The 17,592-nt window shown below is 41.7% G+C and overlaps 2 protein-coding genes across 2 annotated transcripts in view; one reads left to right on the top strand and one right to left on the bottom strand.

Moving 5' to 3' along the window:
- The first annotated feature begins 1,872 nt into the window (after positions 1–1,872).
- Positions 1,873–2,850, top strand: LOC115478367 (P2Y purinoceptor 3-like). Its single transcript, XM_030215668.1, has one exon. It carries the CDS (start codon positions 1,873–1,875, stop codon positions 2,848–2,850), a length of 978 nt encoding a protein of 325 aa, XP_030071528.1.
- Positions 2,851–9,999: 7,149 nt separating this feature from the next.
- Positions 10,000–17,592, bottom strand: part of MFSD1 (major facilitator superfamily domain containing 1) — a 45,182-nt gene continuing 37,589 nt past the window's right edge. Inside the window, exons 14-16 of the mRNA XM_030216295.1 lie at positions 17,373–17,420; positions 13,110–13,170; positions 10,000–10,679 (exon numbers count right to left, since the gene is read on the bottom strand). Of these exons, the coding sequence (XP_030072155.1) occupies positions 10,667–10,679; positions 13,110–13,170; positions 17,373–17,420 (122 nt within the window). The 3' untranslated portion in view covers positions 10,000–10,666. The remainder of the gene's footprint in view (positions 10,680–13,109; positions 13,171–17,372; positions 17,421–17,592) is intronic.

Raw genomic sequence — 17,592 nt, 5'->3', positions numbered from 1 at the left:
GACCAACACAAAACTCTAGCAATTAATCTATAGAGAAAGACAATAACTTACACAATTTTTACTTTGCTCGTTATTTGAACATCTGACAATGAAATCAACAACTTAGTAAACCTGAAAAACACCTGCCAAAAGAGTGCATAAAAGCAACTGTGAAAACCCACTTCATGTTATATTACCTTGCATATTGCTGGCGTAGTGTGCATTTACTCTGATTTGCAGCAGGAGCATTAGTGAATGAAAATGAAAATATTGCTGTTAATAGTTATGTAAAGCAGAGGCGGCATCTGGGGGATGTGGAACCACGTGCAGAGAAATTGTGGGGCCTTATTTGCATGAGTGAGAAGAAGCTGAAAAGCTGGGACATATGCTCAATGAGAGGGCCAGCCCTGATGTGAAGGGAAGATAGCAAGTGGAGATCTTTTCTCCGATCTAGGCCACCGCATTAATTAATTCAGTTCCACTTAATTCCCTGGCATTACTTATTCCCTCTGAGCTTCACTTCTAGGACTTGTCAGTTACCAACTGGGAGATGCTCCACAGGAACATAGCCGGAGAGGATGTCTGTGATGAGTCTCATAGTGGAAACTATGGGACAGATTGCCTTAGCTCTCTCTCTCTCTCACAGTCAATGTCTTTCTCTCGCTCACTCTCACCCACTGTCTCTTACACACTCTATGTCTCACACTGTATCACATTCACTCTCTGTGACACACAGTCACTCACACACTCTCTTGGTCTCATACACTCAGTCTCACAGAGAGTCTGTGTCTCACACACACTCTCTCTCTCGCACACACTGTATCTTGTGAAACAGTCTCTCTCTCTCACACTGTGTCTCACATACGCACTTACACACACACTCTCTCTCTCTCTCTCTCTCTCTCTCTCTCTGACATACTTGCACCCAGACTCACTCTCTCTCTCACACACACACACACTCACACATTCACTCTCTCTCACACACACACACACACACACACACATTCACTCTCTCTCACACACACACACACACACACACATTCACTCTCTCTCACACACACACAGTCACTCTCTCATACACTCTCTCAAACATACACACTCCAAGGAAAACCTTGCTAGCGCCCGTTTCATTTGTGTCAGAAATGGGTCTTTTTTTTACTAGTTTGTTTATAAATAGCAGTTGGTCAATCCAATGTGAGTTAATTGATAGACTTCTTTCTACTAGGTAAACCTAATGTACTCTTGAGGGCTCAGTCCCCGCTAGGAAGCTTCCTCCACACCTATTTAAATTATGAGTTGGCAGTGTCAGGATGGAGCACCACCTGCTCTCATCACTCAACTTTATTTTCTTATTTCTTAAGCTGATGACACAGTTTGCATAACAACTTGCAGATTTATTTAACCGCATTACCTACCGAGTTAGAATGAATTGAACGCATCAGCCTTAATTGCCAGTTCATGCAAAAACATGGGTTTCAGTTCCTGAGAAAATGTAGAACAAGTCCAGTCATTTCTGGCTGCTTGTTGTGGGAGTCTAATCCTCTGAGTGAACACCACAGCGCTTAGCTTGGAGATTTCTGGAGAAGGGAGATCCAACCTGTCTGCTCCGATACTGACTTGCTGACCCCTGCAGTCACCAGAGTTCACTGCTAAAGAGATGAAGTGTGGATAGAAGACCTCATATGCTGTAAACGTGTCCTGAGCTAATGTTAGAGGCCTCAGAGCCAAATACAGGTGAACCCAAGTTGCTTTACTGAGAGTTAAGCACTGTAAATTTATATCAACAAAATCACAGCTGGTGCATGCTTATTTTGCTCAGAAATGGACATTTCTACTTGATTTTTAATACTGTGTCCAGAGGGAAAATAACTGACTGAGATTTCAGGAAACAAAATGAAGGACATGAAAGACTCAGTTCTAAATGCCACTTCTTCAGCTCTTTGCCCACTTAATGAGAACTACAAGCATATTTTGCTGCCCCTGGTCTACAGTCTGGTGTTCCTGCTGGGGCTCCCGCTGAATGGGGCTGTGCTCTGGCTTGCCTGCCGCCGTACGAAGGACTGGACCTGCAGCACCATCTACCTGGTGAACTTGAGCCTTGCTGACTTCCTCTACGTCTGCTCCCTGCCCCTGCTCATCGTCAGCTATGCGAAGCAGGACTGCTGGCCCTTCGGAGAGCTGCTCTGCCGGCTAGAGCGTTTCCTCTTTTACACAAATCTGTACAGTAGCATCTTGTTTCTAACCTGCATCAGTGTCCACCGCTTCCTAGGGGTGTGCTACCCAATGCGATCGCTGCTCTTCAGGACGAAAAAGTTGGCCATCTTTGCCACCGCCATCACCTGGATACTGGTGACCATTCAGATTCTGCCCACGTTCCTTTATGCTCGCACTGGTGTCATAAACAGCAGCATTGTGTGTTACGATCTGACCAGCCCCAACAACTTTGGCAACTACTTTGCCTATGGTGTAACACTGACCGTGACCGGCTTCCTGGTCCCTTTTTGTATCATGGCCCTGTGCTGTGGCCTGATGATCAGAACCTTGATCCATACAGATGAGGCCAGCGGGATGGACACCAGCCTCCGATCCAGGGCAGTCCGCACCATCCTGCTCCTCTTCGTCCTCTTCGCCATCTCCTTTCTGCCCTTCCACATCACCCGCACAGTCTATCTCTTTGTCCGAGTGTACAGAGTTGGCGATTGCTCTCTTTTGCATAGGGTCAGCATTGCCTACAAGATCTGGAGGCCCCTGGTGGGCTGCAACAGCTGCTTTAATCCGCTCTTACACTTTCTGATTGGTGATAAAAATAAGACCCGCCGCCTCCATGAGCTCCACAAAAATAAAGTGGGTCCAAGCCCTAAAGGGCAATAAGTGAACAAAGACGGGGGTTCAGTATAAAGAAACAAACTTTGCTGAGGAAACTTTAATTGTCTGCCACTGTCTATTATTTCACAGCATATTCAAAGGGAGTTGCAGTAGTCCACCCCAAGGACCAATATGAAAGGAGCATTAGCTCAGATATCAATGGAAAAGTGAATCAGAATTTGGACTTAATTAGCAGTTTTCAATCGCACGAGACCAAAATGTATTTTGCAATTTTGATGTATCAAAGTGTATGGGCAGCTAGTTGTGAACATGGCAGCACGGTGCCAAAATGTTTTTTCGTGACAGTTTTCTAAGGCAAAATAGCTATTATATAGTTATGTAAATCAAAGAGAAGTCAAGGATCCCACAAAATAGTTAGGAAAAGGGACAGAAACTCTGACTGCAGAGCAGCAGGAGCTTGCTTCTTTATTTTCACTGCTCAGCCTCCCTTTCCACATCTGGCCATCACAAGCTTAGGTATAGTTCTTGTGAGATACAGGAAGTACCTATCTCCAGGTGCCAGTGGCCACATGTGGAGAGGAAGGCTGAGCGGTTCCTGCTGCTCTGCAAGGGAGTCCAGTGTTGGGAGCTGGGAATGAGGCAGATGTGGGAGCTGGGGAAGGGGGCTAATGCAGGGCAGGGTAAAGGGGCTGATACTGAAATCAGGTGGGAGAAGGGATATGGAGGCTGCCACAGAAGTTGGGAATGTCAGAAGGAGGGCTGATGCTGGTGCAGGGACTGGATGAAGGTACTGATGCTGGAAAATTGTATTTTGGGTCACTGAAGGGAATCCACTTAAAGAGCTACAACATTATTTTTTTTCTTTTTGGGATGCAAATACACCAAGAAATATCTATAATTCTGACCCTGGGAAAGCACTGAATTGCTTAAAAAATAAGCACCTAAAATTCAAATTGATAAACACCCAGAATCAGAAACCCTAATTATAATTCCTCTGAAGCATCTCTTCTCCAAGCTGAAGAGCCTTAACTTGTGTAACATTTCTTTATAAGGAAGGGGCTCCGTCCCCATTATCACTGTTGTCACTCTTCTCAGAATTCTTGCACTATAGCCTTTTCAAGGTGGGGCAACTCACACAGTAAATAACGCTTAAGGTGCAGAGGCATAATTATTTTATTTTATTCTACATATCTGTCTAGATAAATCTTTACGTTCTATTTATCAGACTGCAAGATTTATTTATTTTACTGGATTGTGATTCCCAATATGTAACCCTAGTGTTGTGTACTTATAATTAGGAATTATTTTTCTCTACATGTGTCATTTTGCATTTGTCCAAACTAAATTTCATCTGCTATTCAGCTGCCCAGTTTCACAATCTGGTAATTTCCTTCTACTGTTTCCCATAGTGCACTCACGTTTTGACAACTTTGAATACATTTTGTTTCATCGACAACGTTGCGGTAGCCTAATAGTTATTGCAGTGACCTGAGAACCAGGGGAACCGGGTTCTATTCCCTGTGCAGCACCTTGCGACTCTGGGCAAGTCATCTAACCCACTATAGCCCCAGCTACAAAATAAGTACCTTTATATAATATGCAAACTGCTTTGATTGCAACCAGAGAAAAGCAGTATATCAAATCCCATTCCCATTTAGTCAAACTAGATTTCCTTTCATTTAACCAGTTATCAATCCAGTTAGCCATTGCCTTCTTTTTCATGATGTATGAAGGGGCATTTTTGATATGTCTAAATCCAACTTTGGACATTTTGCTCAAAATGTCCAAAAATGAAGTAGCGAACGTAGTTGTTGTTCAGGTTCGAGAATGGCTATCTTTTTTTCCCCCCCCCCCAAAAATGACTATTTGCTAGACATTGTTATGCTATCTTTTTGGACCATTTTCGGGGGTGGGGGGGGGAGGGAAAAAAACATCCAAGTGAAAAACGCACAAAATCAAGCCATTTGGATTAGGAACTGCCAGCATTCTTAGTAGACTGACCACACAGACAACCCAAAAGAGCAGTAGGGCACCCTAGGGGGCACTGCAGTGGACTTCACATAAAAGATCCCAGGAACACATCTCACCATTATTCCCTTATATTGTATGGTAAGCACTCCAAAATCCACCAAAAACCTACTGTACCTACCATACAGGTGACACTTGAAAGGCATAAGGAGTATTGTAGTGGTGTACAGTTAATTTTTGGTGAGTTTTGGAGGGCTCACACTAGCCACCACAAGTGTAACAGAGTGGGTTATGGGCCAGGATCCCCTTTCTCTACAGTGCACTACACCGACCGACCACTAAGCTACTCCAGGGACCTGATTGGTGCTTTAATAGGACTGTCCGTAACTTCTGAAGCTGTCATACAGCCTGGTATGTACTGTTTCTTTTACATCTTTGGGGTGGGAGGGGGTCATGTCTTAATCCCTCCAGTGGTCATGTGGGGCACCTTTATATGACTTGGATGTTTTGGGCTAGACCTGTTAATAACAACTTTTAGCCATGGACATTTTTGCTTTGTTCCATTATGGCAGAAAAATGTCCACCTGTTAGGAATGTCCAAATCCTGCCCCCTTGTGATTTGGAACTGCATAGAAAAAAAATTTTAAAATTGGAGGGTGGGGGAAGGGAATAGCAAATTGCCACTTTTGGGCATTTTTCTGTTTTGAAAATGAAGCCCATGGTCAACTGCACTGAAAATGCAAGACCATTGGGGGTGGGGGGGTTGGGGGAAGAACACTGTGAAAAAAAAGAATTTTAAATACTTTTGTAAATGCAATATTCTAGTCACAGCAATCTGCAAAGACAGCCCTGCATGAAATAATCCAGTTCTAGGAACAGACTGTTGAAATGACTCCAAACTGAACACACCTCAAAGCTAAACATGTAGAATCAGCTGTTCAGCCAATCTTTATGACAGCAAACACGTTAGCCCTTTGCTTGCCCAACGCACATACGTCCTGGGAACTACTCCAGTTCCTTTCAGAACAAGAGCTGATGTCACATTTTGGTAAAGCTCTTCAGGTCAGTAATGCCCAAGTAACACATTATAAAGGGTACATTCTTTTCAAACGTGAATGCTGCTTTTGCTGCTTCTGAGCCCTTTCACCACAGTTTTATAATATGGTAAGGCTTCCAAAGTTGAGTCTGGCCACAGAACTAACAGCACAGGCAGCCCCACTGTGTCACATGGACTGGGAATCTCTTAGGTATGATTCAAAAGTATATATCCGTACATTATAAGAGAAGCTGATTTTTATTTCCAGTTCTAAACAGCCTCTTCGGCCACAATTTTCAGAGTTTCATTACAATTCAACATTAACTAACACCTGTCTCTAATGCCAACACAGCCCATTCAAAGCGAATGTGTTGTTTCAGCATTAGCATGTGGCTTTGTAAACAGGGGGGGGGGGGGGGGGGTAACATGGCTATTTCAAAAATGTTTATAATAATAAAGAAATTAAAAATATGAATAAAAGAGTAAAAGGGTTATGGATTTGATATAGTGCTTTTGTTTGGTACAATAAAAGCAGTTCACAATTTATTCTATACAGGTGCTTTCTCTTTGTCTTTCGGGAAGGGGGCTTTTAAAAATACTGCAAAAACACTTACTTAAAAGAATGAGCTTTTCCTTTTTATTTTGTGAACCTTCGCAAATCAGAATACTAAAAAAAGGTAGCAACACTTACATTAGAGTCATTCTTCTGTAAAACCCTTATCAAGGTGACATCAGCCCCATGGCCTTGGGCCCAGGACTGGCGCTGCAGATTAAGGGGGTCTTTTACTGAAAGTTAGCTCAAGTTATTTGCAGCAGGGCCCATAGGAATAAAATGGACACTGCGGCAGATAACGCAAGTTAATATTTAGTAAGAGACCCCCTAAGGCAACCAATCAGTCCACAAGATAATATAGCAGCAAGTCTAATCTGAAGAAGGGTTGCCTTCAAAAGCTCATCAAAAAAACGTTCCTATGTTTTATTTCTATTTATTACCTTTAAAAGTTGACCAACACAGCTACCACACCACTTTACTAAATCGTAGATAAAATTAACAGGACACAAAAACCCCAAATATGTAAGTCCAAAACTGGACACAAACTTCAGTCTTCTGCTATTTATTTAGGGCCCCTTTTACCAAGCTGTGGCAAAAGGGGGCCTGCACTGGCCTCAGCACGTGTTTGCGACATGTACCAAGGCCCCCCCCCCCTTTTACAGCAGCGAGTAAAAGATAGGTATTTTCTTTTTTTTTTTCAGGAAATCGCCACGCAGCAAGTGAAGCACTTGCCGTGTAGCCATTTTTCCGGGGGGAGTGGAGCCCAGCCCTTACCACCACCCATTGAGGTGGAGGTAAGGGCTCTTGCGCTAACCCAGCGGTAACCGGGCAGCACACAGCACTAAATTAGTACCAGGTACACACTGGCACTACAAAAATAAACATATTTTTGTAGCACCAGATATGATGGCGCTCTGGGGCAGGGCCCAGGTGGGGAGGTCAAGTGTCTACTCGATTGGGGCCATTTTATAAAAGACAGATACATAGGCTGTGGGGCTCATTTTCAAACAGAGAAAAACATCCAAAAAGTGGCATAAATCTGTATTTGGAAGTTTTTCTTACAAAAATGTTCAAATTGGTATTTTCAAAACCAATTTTTAGACTTTCTATTAAGTCCATCAGAAGCATGTTCAAATCACAAGGGGGCATGCCAGGGTGGGATCTCAGTGATCCTAACACATGGACTTTTTCTGCCATAACACATCTACACCCAAGTCATGTAAAAGTACAGTACATAAGTTCCTGTCATCACAATACTTTTAAGCACAGGGGGAAGGGGGGAGTAATTTTAAAAAGCATTTTGTGTGTATACAGACATACACACACCAAAATGTCTTAAAATTACCGTCTTAATGTATGGCCTTATTAGTGGGTAATGGTATTCCAAAGCCCCTATTCAATTTATTCGGAGGACATTCCTGAAAACTGGTATGTCAAAGTTTGAACTTGCAGCCTGGGTGAGCCACAAGATCCCATTGGTATTGAAGGATTTTGCACAGACAGCTGGGCCAGTCTGGAAACAATTTTAAATTACTAAAGCCGTACTGAATCCCTAGTAACCCATACCTGGGCTCCTAGACTGGAAAGATATCTATTCTTTATCCCAAAAACATTCATGGCTTGGTCTAAATCCTCTTCATTTCAAAGCCTAAGCTTTTCCCTTTATTCTGGAAAATAGAATGGCCATAAAATCAAAACTAGGGCTGTACCAAATAGCTTATTTTACTATTCAGCCGAATACCTGATACAAATAATGGGCATTGAGCTTTAATATAAATAATAAAAGAAGCAATGTGAAATCAGAGATCAAGTGTTTATTTCAGTAGGATTTAGCACAGTAGAGCCCCAGATTATTCGTATTCGAATTTAAAATCACTATTTGGCTGAATACAAATAATGTATTTGGGGCACTATTCGGGGCCAAACCAAGTTGAATACAAATTTTGGTACAGCCCTATTCATAGCCATGTTACATATATGGGGGGGGGAATCAGTCACCAATTTTTTTAAACTTTTGTTTTAACAATTTGCCAGTGATAAACATTTTTGTTTATGTAACAAGAAGTAGAAAGCACTGATACCACACAATGAGAATTACAGACAGTAAACTGCAACATTTACATAATGTTTTTTTTTTTTTAATTTAATTAGGAAATTTTAGTTTGTTCAATTTTATGATTAAACATGTATTACAGCAAAAACAGGATTCCATGTCCATGAATGAGCAAGAAACCAAGATTCTATAGTTCCGGACTCAGGGAACTGTGGTCCCAGCTTCAATAACATTGTCCAATGGTCAAAACTTTGCAGTCAAGTCAGAAACCAAAGTACTAGGGGTCTTGCTTGACTCCTCACTAACAGTCTCCTCACATATTAACCAGCTGTGGAAGAAACCTCTATTCAAAATGAGGCAGGCTTCATCTAGTCAGATCGCTCTTTGATCAAAAAACGTATTTGCGCTGCTGGTATGAATGCTGATCCTACCACACCTGGATTACTGCAACGCCTTATTTCTTGGTATCAAGTGTCAATCTCAGAGGACATTACAAATCATACAGAACCATTGCTGCCAGACTAATATACAAACTGAATATACTAGCGTTTCATCTTTTCTTATCTAACTTTACTGGCTTCCCATATCAGATAGAATCAGGTTTAAAACTGCCTGCTTAGTCTTTCAAATCTTACAGGGTTTTACATCAGCTCTGCTTAGCCCAGTCCAATAGACTAAAAGAACAACTAACTCTAGTAACACCGTTTCATAAGATCTTCGGCTCTCTATTCCACAATGCCGGTCTCTCCATATCTCTCATCTGACTTTCCTATAAGATTCTTTGATTTTATGGTTCCAATTTAAGAGTCTTAGCTTTGTTACACTTACTTTGTAAACCACACTGAACCCTAGTGAGGGGATTTTAGCAGTATACAAGACCTGATTTGATTTGAAACAAAGGGGTCCTTTTACAAAGACGTGCTGAAAAATGGCTTACGGTAGTGTAGGCACGGGTTTTAGGCGCATGCCAATCTATTTTTCACAGCGCCTGTAAAAAATGTGCCAGCCATTGACCTAGCAGTAAAGAATCTGGCCAGTAATGACATACATGCATCAAATTACACTTGGCGTGCATCCATTATGTGTGTCCAAAAATAAAAAATATTTTTCAGACGCGCGTATTGGACACATGCCAAAAATGAAATTACCGCAAGAGCCACACGGTAGTCGGGCGGTAACTCCATTTTGGTGTGCATTGGGCACGTGTAGACACTTACGCGGCTTAGTAAAAGGGGTCCAAAGTGAATAAAAGTACCAAAACAATATATTAAACAATTAGTACCAGACCAGATTAGTGTAAACAAGACCACAGGAAACACCAGAGGTAATTGAGTGTTCAACACTCTACAGAAATTCCAAAGTATAAAAATGCATGCTGAAATTTGGCTAGCCCAAGGTAACAGGTATTTGGTAACAAATGCCAAAATAGTACCTACTCCACAGGAGACAGAGTGAAAAATGAAAGAGTGAGGCATTTTCTTTTACTCATTAAATCATATATGTCATGTCTAAATATCTACATTTATCATCCCCTAATGCTAATAGGGAATCTGGTGCAGTGTTGGATTAATGTGTTCTCTTCGTGTAATAAACAATCCATGTGTAGGGGGGGGGGGCTTTTTTTCACTCTGGCAGCATCTTTTTCTAAGTTGGGAAGGCTAAGGGTCTACCCCTACTTCACTGCCGTTCTGCGAGTCCGTTTACGTAGGGGTCGTTTCCTCCTATCTTTGTTTTTTTTGTGCTGTAGTATCATTCTCCAGAATGGAAAGGATTCATAGGCCGCAAGGAGCCAAATGTGGCAACCAGGTTAAGGCTGTGGACACCTGTGGTTTTCAGATAAACTGCCAGAGGGGGAAGACAAGCAAAGATTCAAGTATGACAGCACTGCTTTGGTCTTAAACTCCATCAGCCAGGAGCAAGAACAGAAGGGCCAACACAAAGGAAAGCTACAATTAAAACATTTTATAATTCCCATATTAACTGCACAACATGACACTGCGTTGAAAAATTCGGGCTAAAAGGCTTTAAACACTGATTTCAATTTTAAGAGCTAAACGAACAGACTAGCTTCCCCCTCTGTAATTATAAATAAAAGCACCTTCATTCAGTCAAACAGCAACAAAACACAGTTCAGTGTCAAGTTCTCAGTGTGTAGCCACTAAACAATGGCATTTTAAGGCTGCTAATGTGGCCTCTTCATGACCACACATGCCTGATCATATGTTGTATGCTTCTGGGTTTCTTTAGGTATTCAAATTTCTTTTCTGAAAAACATTATTGTAACAGAAGTCATTGAAACCTTTAGCAGCAACTAATCACCAGCTTGTGTTATGTGATTTATGCAATATTAAAAACAGAGAAACACTGGAACTTGAATACAAAGGTAAATTACAAAACACACGATATAGAATAAGCAGGAAACAATCCAGCAAAATTTCAGAGTCTGTTTACCTTGTCATGTAGCCAGAACATTAGTGTGAACAGCTCCAGCCGTGTTACTATTTTGACTTCTCCTTTGCAAAAATCCAGTGGTTCCCAAACCTGGTCCCAGAGGCACCCCAGCCAGTCAGGTTTTTCAGGATACCCACAATGAATATTCATGAGAGAGATTTGCATGCACTTCCTCCACTGCATGCAAGTATTCTCTTTAATATTCATTGTTGGATATACTGAAAACCTGACTGGCTGGGGTGCCTCCAGGACTGGTTTGGAAACCAGTGCAAAAATCTTTGAAAACCAGTAAATATCTGGCCTGGAGAATTTGTTAATCAGCAAAGACATTTTTAGGAGCTGACTCAGGAGACCTTTAACCTCTGTGGGGTCCTTTTACTAAGCTGCGCCGAAAAATGGGCTGTGCTAGTGTAGGTGAACGCAGATCCATTTTTCAGCTCGCCTGTAAAAAAGGCCTTTTTAAAATTTTTGCCGAAAATGGAGGTAAGGCAAAATAAAAATTAGCATGTGTCCATTTTGGTTATGGGACCTTACTGCCAGTCACTGACTTAACGGTAAAGTCTCACGCGTTAACTGTGCGGTAATCGTCTACACGCGTAGAATGACGATTACTGCCCAGTTTCTGCAGTGCGCCACAAAATAAAAATTATTTTCTGGCACGCATAGCGGACGGGCATCAAAAATGAAATTACCACAAGGGCCAAGCGGTAGCTCCAAACTGACATGCGTTGGACGCACATAGGCACCTACGCAGTTTTGTAAAAGGGCCTCTGTGTGCATTATTTGTACAAGTCTGACATTCACAGATAGCAGCCCTTGCAACTGCCTTCTGCCTGCCACCCTCATGCAAGGGCAATCCTTTCCATAAGGACCACTAGTCTTCAAATTCTGGAAAGAGTTTCAAGGAAGACTAAGCATGGAACAGAATCAAATAACACTTCAGCAGGAAGGAAATAAACGCCAGTGCATGGCTTTGGTCACAATATCTGACAGTGCTATAAGTGCAACCATTTCATACACCACAGCAAGCAGGGGACTCAAAATTTGTCTTCTTAAAACTATGCATCTCTGCTCCAGCCCTGGACGGTCATAAACATGTCCATAATGAACAGTTAAGTTATATAGAAAGAAATGCAAGGCAATTGAAGATTACATTAGTTATGCAGCTGGTCTTAGAGACATTTTTAGTTATAAACACACCCTTTGGTCACCTTTAAAGGCCAAAGTTAGGAACCCCATTCCCAGTGTATAAGTGGTGTGGCTCCCTCTCCATACGCTCAGGTCTTTCATACAGGGCTCTGTCTGAAATGCTCCTTTTGGGAGGATCAAAATGATATTTTTAATACAACATAAACATTAGTTTAAATTTTTTGGTTTTGCTTGCCTTTTACAGCAACATAAAATTCAGAGATAGTGGCTATGATTCAGATCGGCTGCTTGATGACGAAAGCACTGTTTGTTCCAGTCATTTCTATCAAGACATTGTCTCAGATATCAAGACCCTTCTCCACAGCTCGTTTAGGGCCCTGTTTACTAAGCCGCACTGTAGGTATGTTAACCTTTTAGCGTGCACTAATGCTAGACACACCCATAGGAATATATGCATAGGAATACATGGGTGTCTAGCGTTAGTGTGCGCTAAAAAGCTAACCTCCCTTACAGTGGTGTAATAAGGGGGGGGGGGGGGGGCCGCACGCCTGTTGCCTGTTCCGGGGCAGAGGGAGCATGAAAACGAAGAGCCGGCAGGCACGCGGCACCCCCCCCCCCCCCCCCAGCGGCGTGCACCCGGGGGGGGGGGGGGTTCTTTCGCTGGGGGGGGGGGGCGGCGCATCGGCGATCCGCCCCGGGTGTCAGCCCCCCCAGGAACGCCACTGCTCTCTTAACCTCTTCCCGAACCTAGGATCTATATGCATTACTTCCATTGTGTGCAAATCTCTCTCATGTATATTCATTGTGGATATCCTGAAAACCTATCTGGATGGGAATGGGTTGAGAATCACTGCTTTAGGATATGCTCCTGAGCCTACAAAACCTCAGAAAGTCAAGTACTCTTAACACACCTGTGAAAATCATTCCTAGGCTTCCAGAGATATGAGCTGTTCAATAAAATAGGAAGAGGATCCCCCAGCTCTCCCTCACAAAAATAAAATAATGGGCCTAAAAACGAAACTCTGTTTTTATGTTACTAAGTTAATACAGGTTCCACACAGGTCCCGACATTTTAATCCAGGTCATATACTTACTCTATTGCTGTCAGTCTTTGTAGCTTATTCCTCTTTGTGGCAGATAAGTTAAGGTCACCTCCTATGAAATATTAAAAATATTGGTCATGCCACTGAAGTCATTTATTTAAAACATCACTGCCTTAACAACTAGAAGAAAAAAAATAAGATGAGACTACTTTGCTACGATTACTGCACTGGCTGCCAGTCCAAGGCAGGGTTATTTTTAAGGCCTGTGTGTTTATCACATTCTTTATTGATAATCCCCAAGCTACACGATGCCTTTGATAAGAGTTACCAATGCACAATGCTTTAGGGCAGGTGAGGTACTACCTTATCCTTCATTTGCCAGATTGTAAAGGCCTAGTATATTAATCAATGCATGATGCTGGTTTTCAATATAACATGACTAAATGGTGGAATGCTTTACCTAAAGACATTCAATGTGAGAGCTTTTACAAAAGATTTTGAACTAAATTGAAACTTTTTTAGTTCCAGAGCTATGACCGGACAGAAGTTACTGATAACTATGTTTCCATTAATATGTTTTGCTATCTTATTCTATTCTAACTCTGGTATATGTATGAATTATTTCCTCAATTTTTGTAAGCCACATAGAACTAGATTGGATATCTGGACATTTGTGGGACATATGTTTAATACAAAGAAAATGAAGTGAAATGAACTGCAGATACCAAGGAAACCCTACACTGCATTTCAATGTAATTATACAATTCAGTGCCAATTCTTTAAAATTTAGCCCAATAGCCAAAGGTCTTATGCGCCTAACTTTCTTTATGTCATACACTGGCCTCTTTGAAAATTTATTAGGGCTGAGTGCATAAATTTTTACACAAAATCTCACTAAATTCTTAAATTTAGGAGCATAAAAAGTGGGTGGTAACAGGGGTAAATTTAGTAGGGGGAAATAAGTTAGTAGTTTAGAACTGATCTTCAGTACTAGGCTTGTAACAAGTGGCAGGCCTAAATTTATGAGCATAACTTAAGCTCCTAATTAAAATGACGTTTCAACTGAAAAGTTATGCTCCTAAAAGTCAGCCTGAAAATAGGGCACAAATTTAGGAGGATAACTTAAGGAGCCCATTATCAACTGTGCAATAGTGCCCCTATACTTTCAAAACAAAGGACTCAATTTACCCAGTACTCTGGCTTGATCTGGTGTTACTTAGGGCCCCTTTTACAAAGTGGTGGTATCCATACCACTGTTTTGCTGTGCACCAATCTGGCACCACTGCCGGGCTACCACGGTTGCCTGGCGGTAGTGCCTGCCCCCAATGCACGCCATTTCCAGCAAGTCAGATTTTGATTTTTTGTGCCAGGAGCTTACCCGGTGGTAATCGTGCAGCGCCACACACTGGCCAGTTAACACCGGGGTAGTGTGGGAGCCCTTACCACCTCCTAAATAGGTGGCGGTAAGGGTGCCCCCGGGAAATGGCCGCACAGCAAGCGTTTCACTTGTCACACGACCATTTCTGTCTTGGAATTTCCTTCTGGACGGCACAAAGGGGAGCAAACCCACGTGCCGACACCACCACAGGGTCCCTTTTACTGCCACTTGGTAGAAGGAGCCCTTAAAGCTCAATAATAGAAAAGGATAAAAGTCTGTATCAAAGATACTGTGAACCAAGCAATTTATGCAGTTTTCAATGCTACGAATACAATCACTCAACCATATAACTGCTACATATCTTTTTTGTGCAAATTTCAGACGTTTTTGTAAGATGCAGAAAACAACCAATTGGCATATGATCAGAGTATACCAGAGTGAGCAATTTTATCATACCAACTTTATCCTTCCCCCAATCAAGCTTGAAATAAAATAAAAAAAAGGAAGGATTACGCTAGCTGAATGTGAATTTAAATTGTGCAATTCCAATTAGATGTTATCCCCTTAATTCAATACAAGCTGCTAAAAATTGCACACTCACAATCTGTGCATGCAATTTAATTGAATGAGCCAATTAGCACCAATTGGCTTAAAAAAAGATTTAATTGGCATTTACGTGCAATTGGTCAAAGGGGTGTGGAAATGGGAGGGGCATGGGTGTAATGGGGGCGTTCCTAAAATTAACTCGTGTTGTTACAGAACAGGGATACACACCTAATACAGGCACATATATTTGCACCACGTTTCAGTTGGTGCAAATGGCTGCGCCTAAAGTTAGGCGTCTACTTTAAGCGCAGCTTATAGAATAGCGTTGCTTTCAGTGCCAATTGTTTTGGCACCATATATAGAATCTAGCCCTATATTCTGATACATATAGGAATAATAGATTCTTTGTGAGGCACTTTGAAGTCTTAATGGATTATTTACAAGAAAAAAAAAACACCTAAGTCTTAGAAGAGAAAAAAAAAAAAAGAGTGGACACTAAAACACTACTAATATAGTAAACAAGAAGTTCCACACAGTACCACGTGTATCCCTCCTAAAAAATATCCCTGTCAAAATCCTCACACTCTCCAATAGAGCCTGTAAATTTGTTGTGGACAACATACAAAAAAAAGTTATTAGGGAAAACACATGTACATACACCAAGGGGAACACGTACTAAAACCTTTCTAATCACAGAAAGTCTATATTTTTATTTTTCCATTTTGTCTATATTGTTTGGATTTGGGCAATATACTGCATATACTCCAATATAAACCCATCCAAATATAAACCGAGATAACATTTGTCTCCTAAAAAAATGGGGGGGGGGGGGGGGGGGGATAACTAATATCAACTGAGGATTTGTATTCAAGTTTTCCACCTGGTGTCCTGCATGCGTCCAGTTCCTTCCCTCCCCCGTGTGTCCTGCATGCGTCCTGTTCCCTCCCTCCCCTTCCCCCGAAGCAGAAGAGCTCTCATTACTATTTCCACCACCCCTCCCCCTCAACAGAAGCAGCCCCCTAAATCATGATTTTCAAAATGCAAAATTGGGACGTGTCTCATTGCTGTTCATCCAAATAGTAAGGGGGCGTGTGTTGGAGTCATGTTTTGGGCAGGACTAGGGAGGGCCCAAAAGTTGGATGTCTTTCAGCAATAATGGAAGAAGAAGAAGAAATGTCCCCGACAAAAAAAAAAAAGAATGTGTTTTAATCACATCTAAGTTACAAAAAGGTACTTTGACTGACCAGCTGACCACTGGAGGGATTGCTTGACCTCTCCTCAATCTCCCAGTTGATGCTGTCTCCCTCCCACCCTGTTAGTGAAATTGAAAGGGAATACCGGGCTGTACGACAGCTTCAGGCATTATGGCCATACCCAACAGAGCAGCAAGCAGCTCCCAGGAGTAGCCTAGTGGTCAGTGCAGTGGACTGTGAACAAGGGGATCCATGTTCAAATCTCACTCTACCTAGTAAATCTGTTGTGGAAATTATGAACCCTCCAAAACCGCCAAATTACCTACTGTACCTAAATATAGGAGACAACTGCAGGGCGGAAGGCGATTTTAATGGTGTACAGTTAGGTACAGTAGGTTTTATTCTCTTCCTGGAGGACTCGCAATACAAAATAAATGAGTTATAGTGGGAATTGTTCCTGGCTGCCATTGTTTAAAGTCCACAGCACTGGACTACTAGGCTGCCCATCTGATCTGCAGGGATATGTGGCCATTTCTCTCAAAATGATACCAGACAGACATTCTCGTACCTTGTTTTTTGGCATTTATAAGTTGGACATGTAGGTTTGGGAAATGGCTCTTCTTTTTAGACGTCTTCTAGGCAAAAATATCCATCTTTGAGCCATTTTCAAAAGAGAGATGTTTTTCCTGTCTGAAAATGGCTCAAACATTGACTTTTTTTTTTTTTACATAATGAGCTAAACATCCCAATTCTGACTTGGACGTTTTTCCGAAAATGCCCCTCCACAATTACATTTAAACAGGATAGCCCGATATCCAAAGTACGGGTACGTATTCTTGCCATATTGAACAGCCAGAGCCTGCTCAGTTGGGCTTCTTCCATCCAGTTTCATATATTAATGACATCAGAAGAGTAATTCTCCTTTTCACTGCAATGAAACTGGTGATATATTATACGATTCTGAGCAGGGATCAGCCTGCCCACACATATCTGGCAAAGTCTATAAATAACTTTATGCTGAAAAATATTTTAAAGTCCCAAACTTTAGAGATGAATCAAGCCCTAAATATTTGACAATCTTACAAGAGAAGTAACCAGAAATACAGAATAAATAAGGCATATTCATCTCTTGTAGTCTGGGAGAATGCTATGACTCACTCTGCAACAACAGCAATGAAAACACACAATTGATCTTACCTGTCATACTATCTACAAAATACAGCATGACTACAGCTATTAGTGAACCTGGAAAACACAAGGAAATACAAACATTAGGTATAAGAATACATACCTAGAAAACTAAAATACAAGGTTAGGTCTCCTTAATTTTCAAAAATCCACCAGTACATACAGTGACTACAGCAAATCTATACACCCTTAAACTTCTTCATATTTTGTCGTGTCCATGTGGAAAACT

Source organism: Microcaecilia unicolor, chromosome 10, assembly GCF_901765095.1.
Source record: "Microcaecilia unicolor chromosome 10, aMicUni1.1, whole genome shotgun sequence".
In the NCBI taxonomy this organism is placed as follows: domain Eukaryota; kingdom Metazoa; phylum Chordata; class Amphibia; order Gymnophiona; family Siphonopidae; genus Microcaecilia; species Microcaecilia unicolor.
Note: the sequence above shows the minus strand (reverse complement) of the source record. Positions and strands in the feature narration are given on the sequence as shown.

Coding starts and splice junctions, on each gene's coding strand:
- LOC115478367 (XM_030215668.1), top strand. CDS start 1,873: ATGAAGGACATGAAAGACTCAGTTCTAAATGCCACTTCTTCAGCTCTT.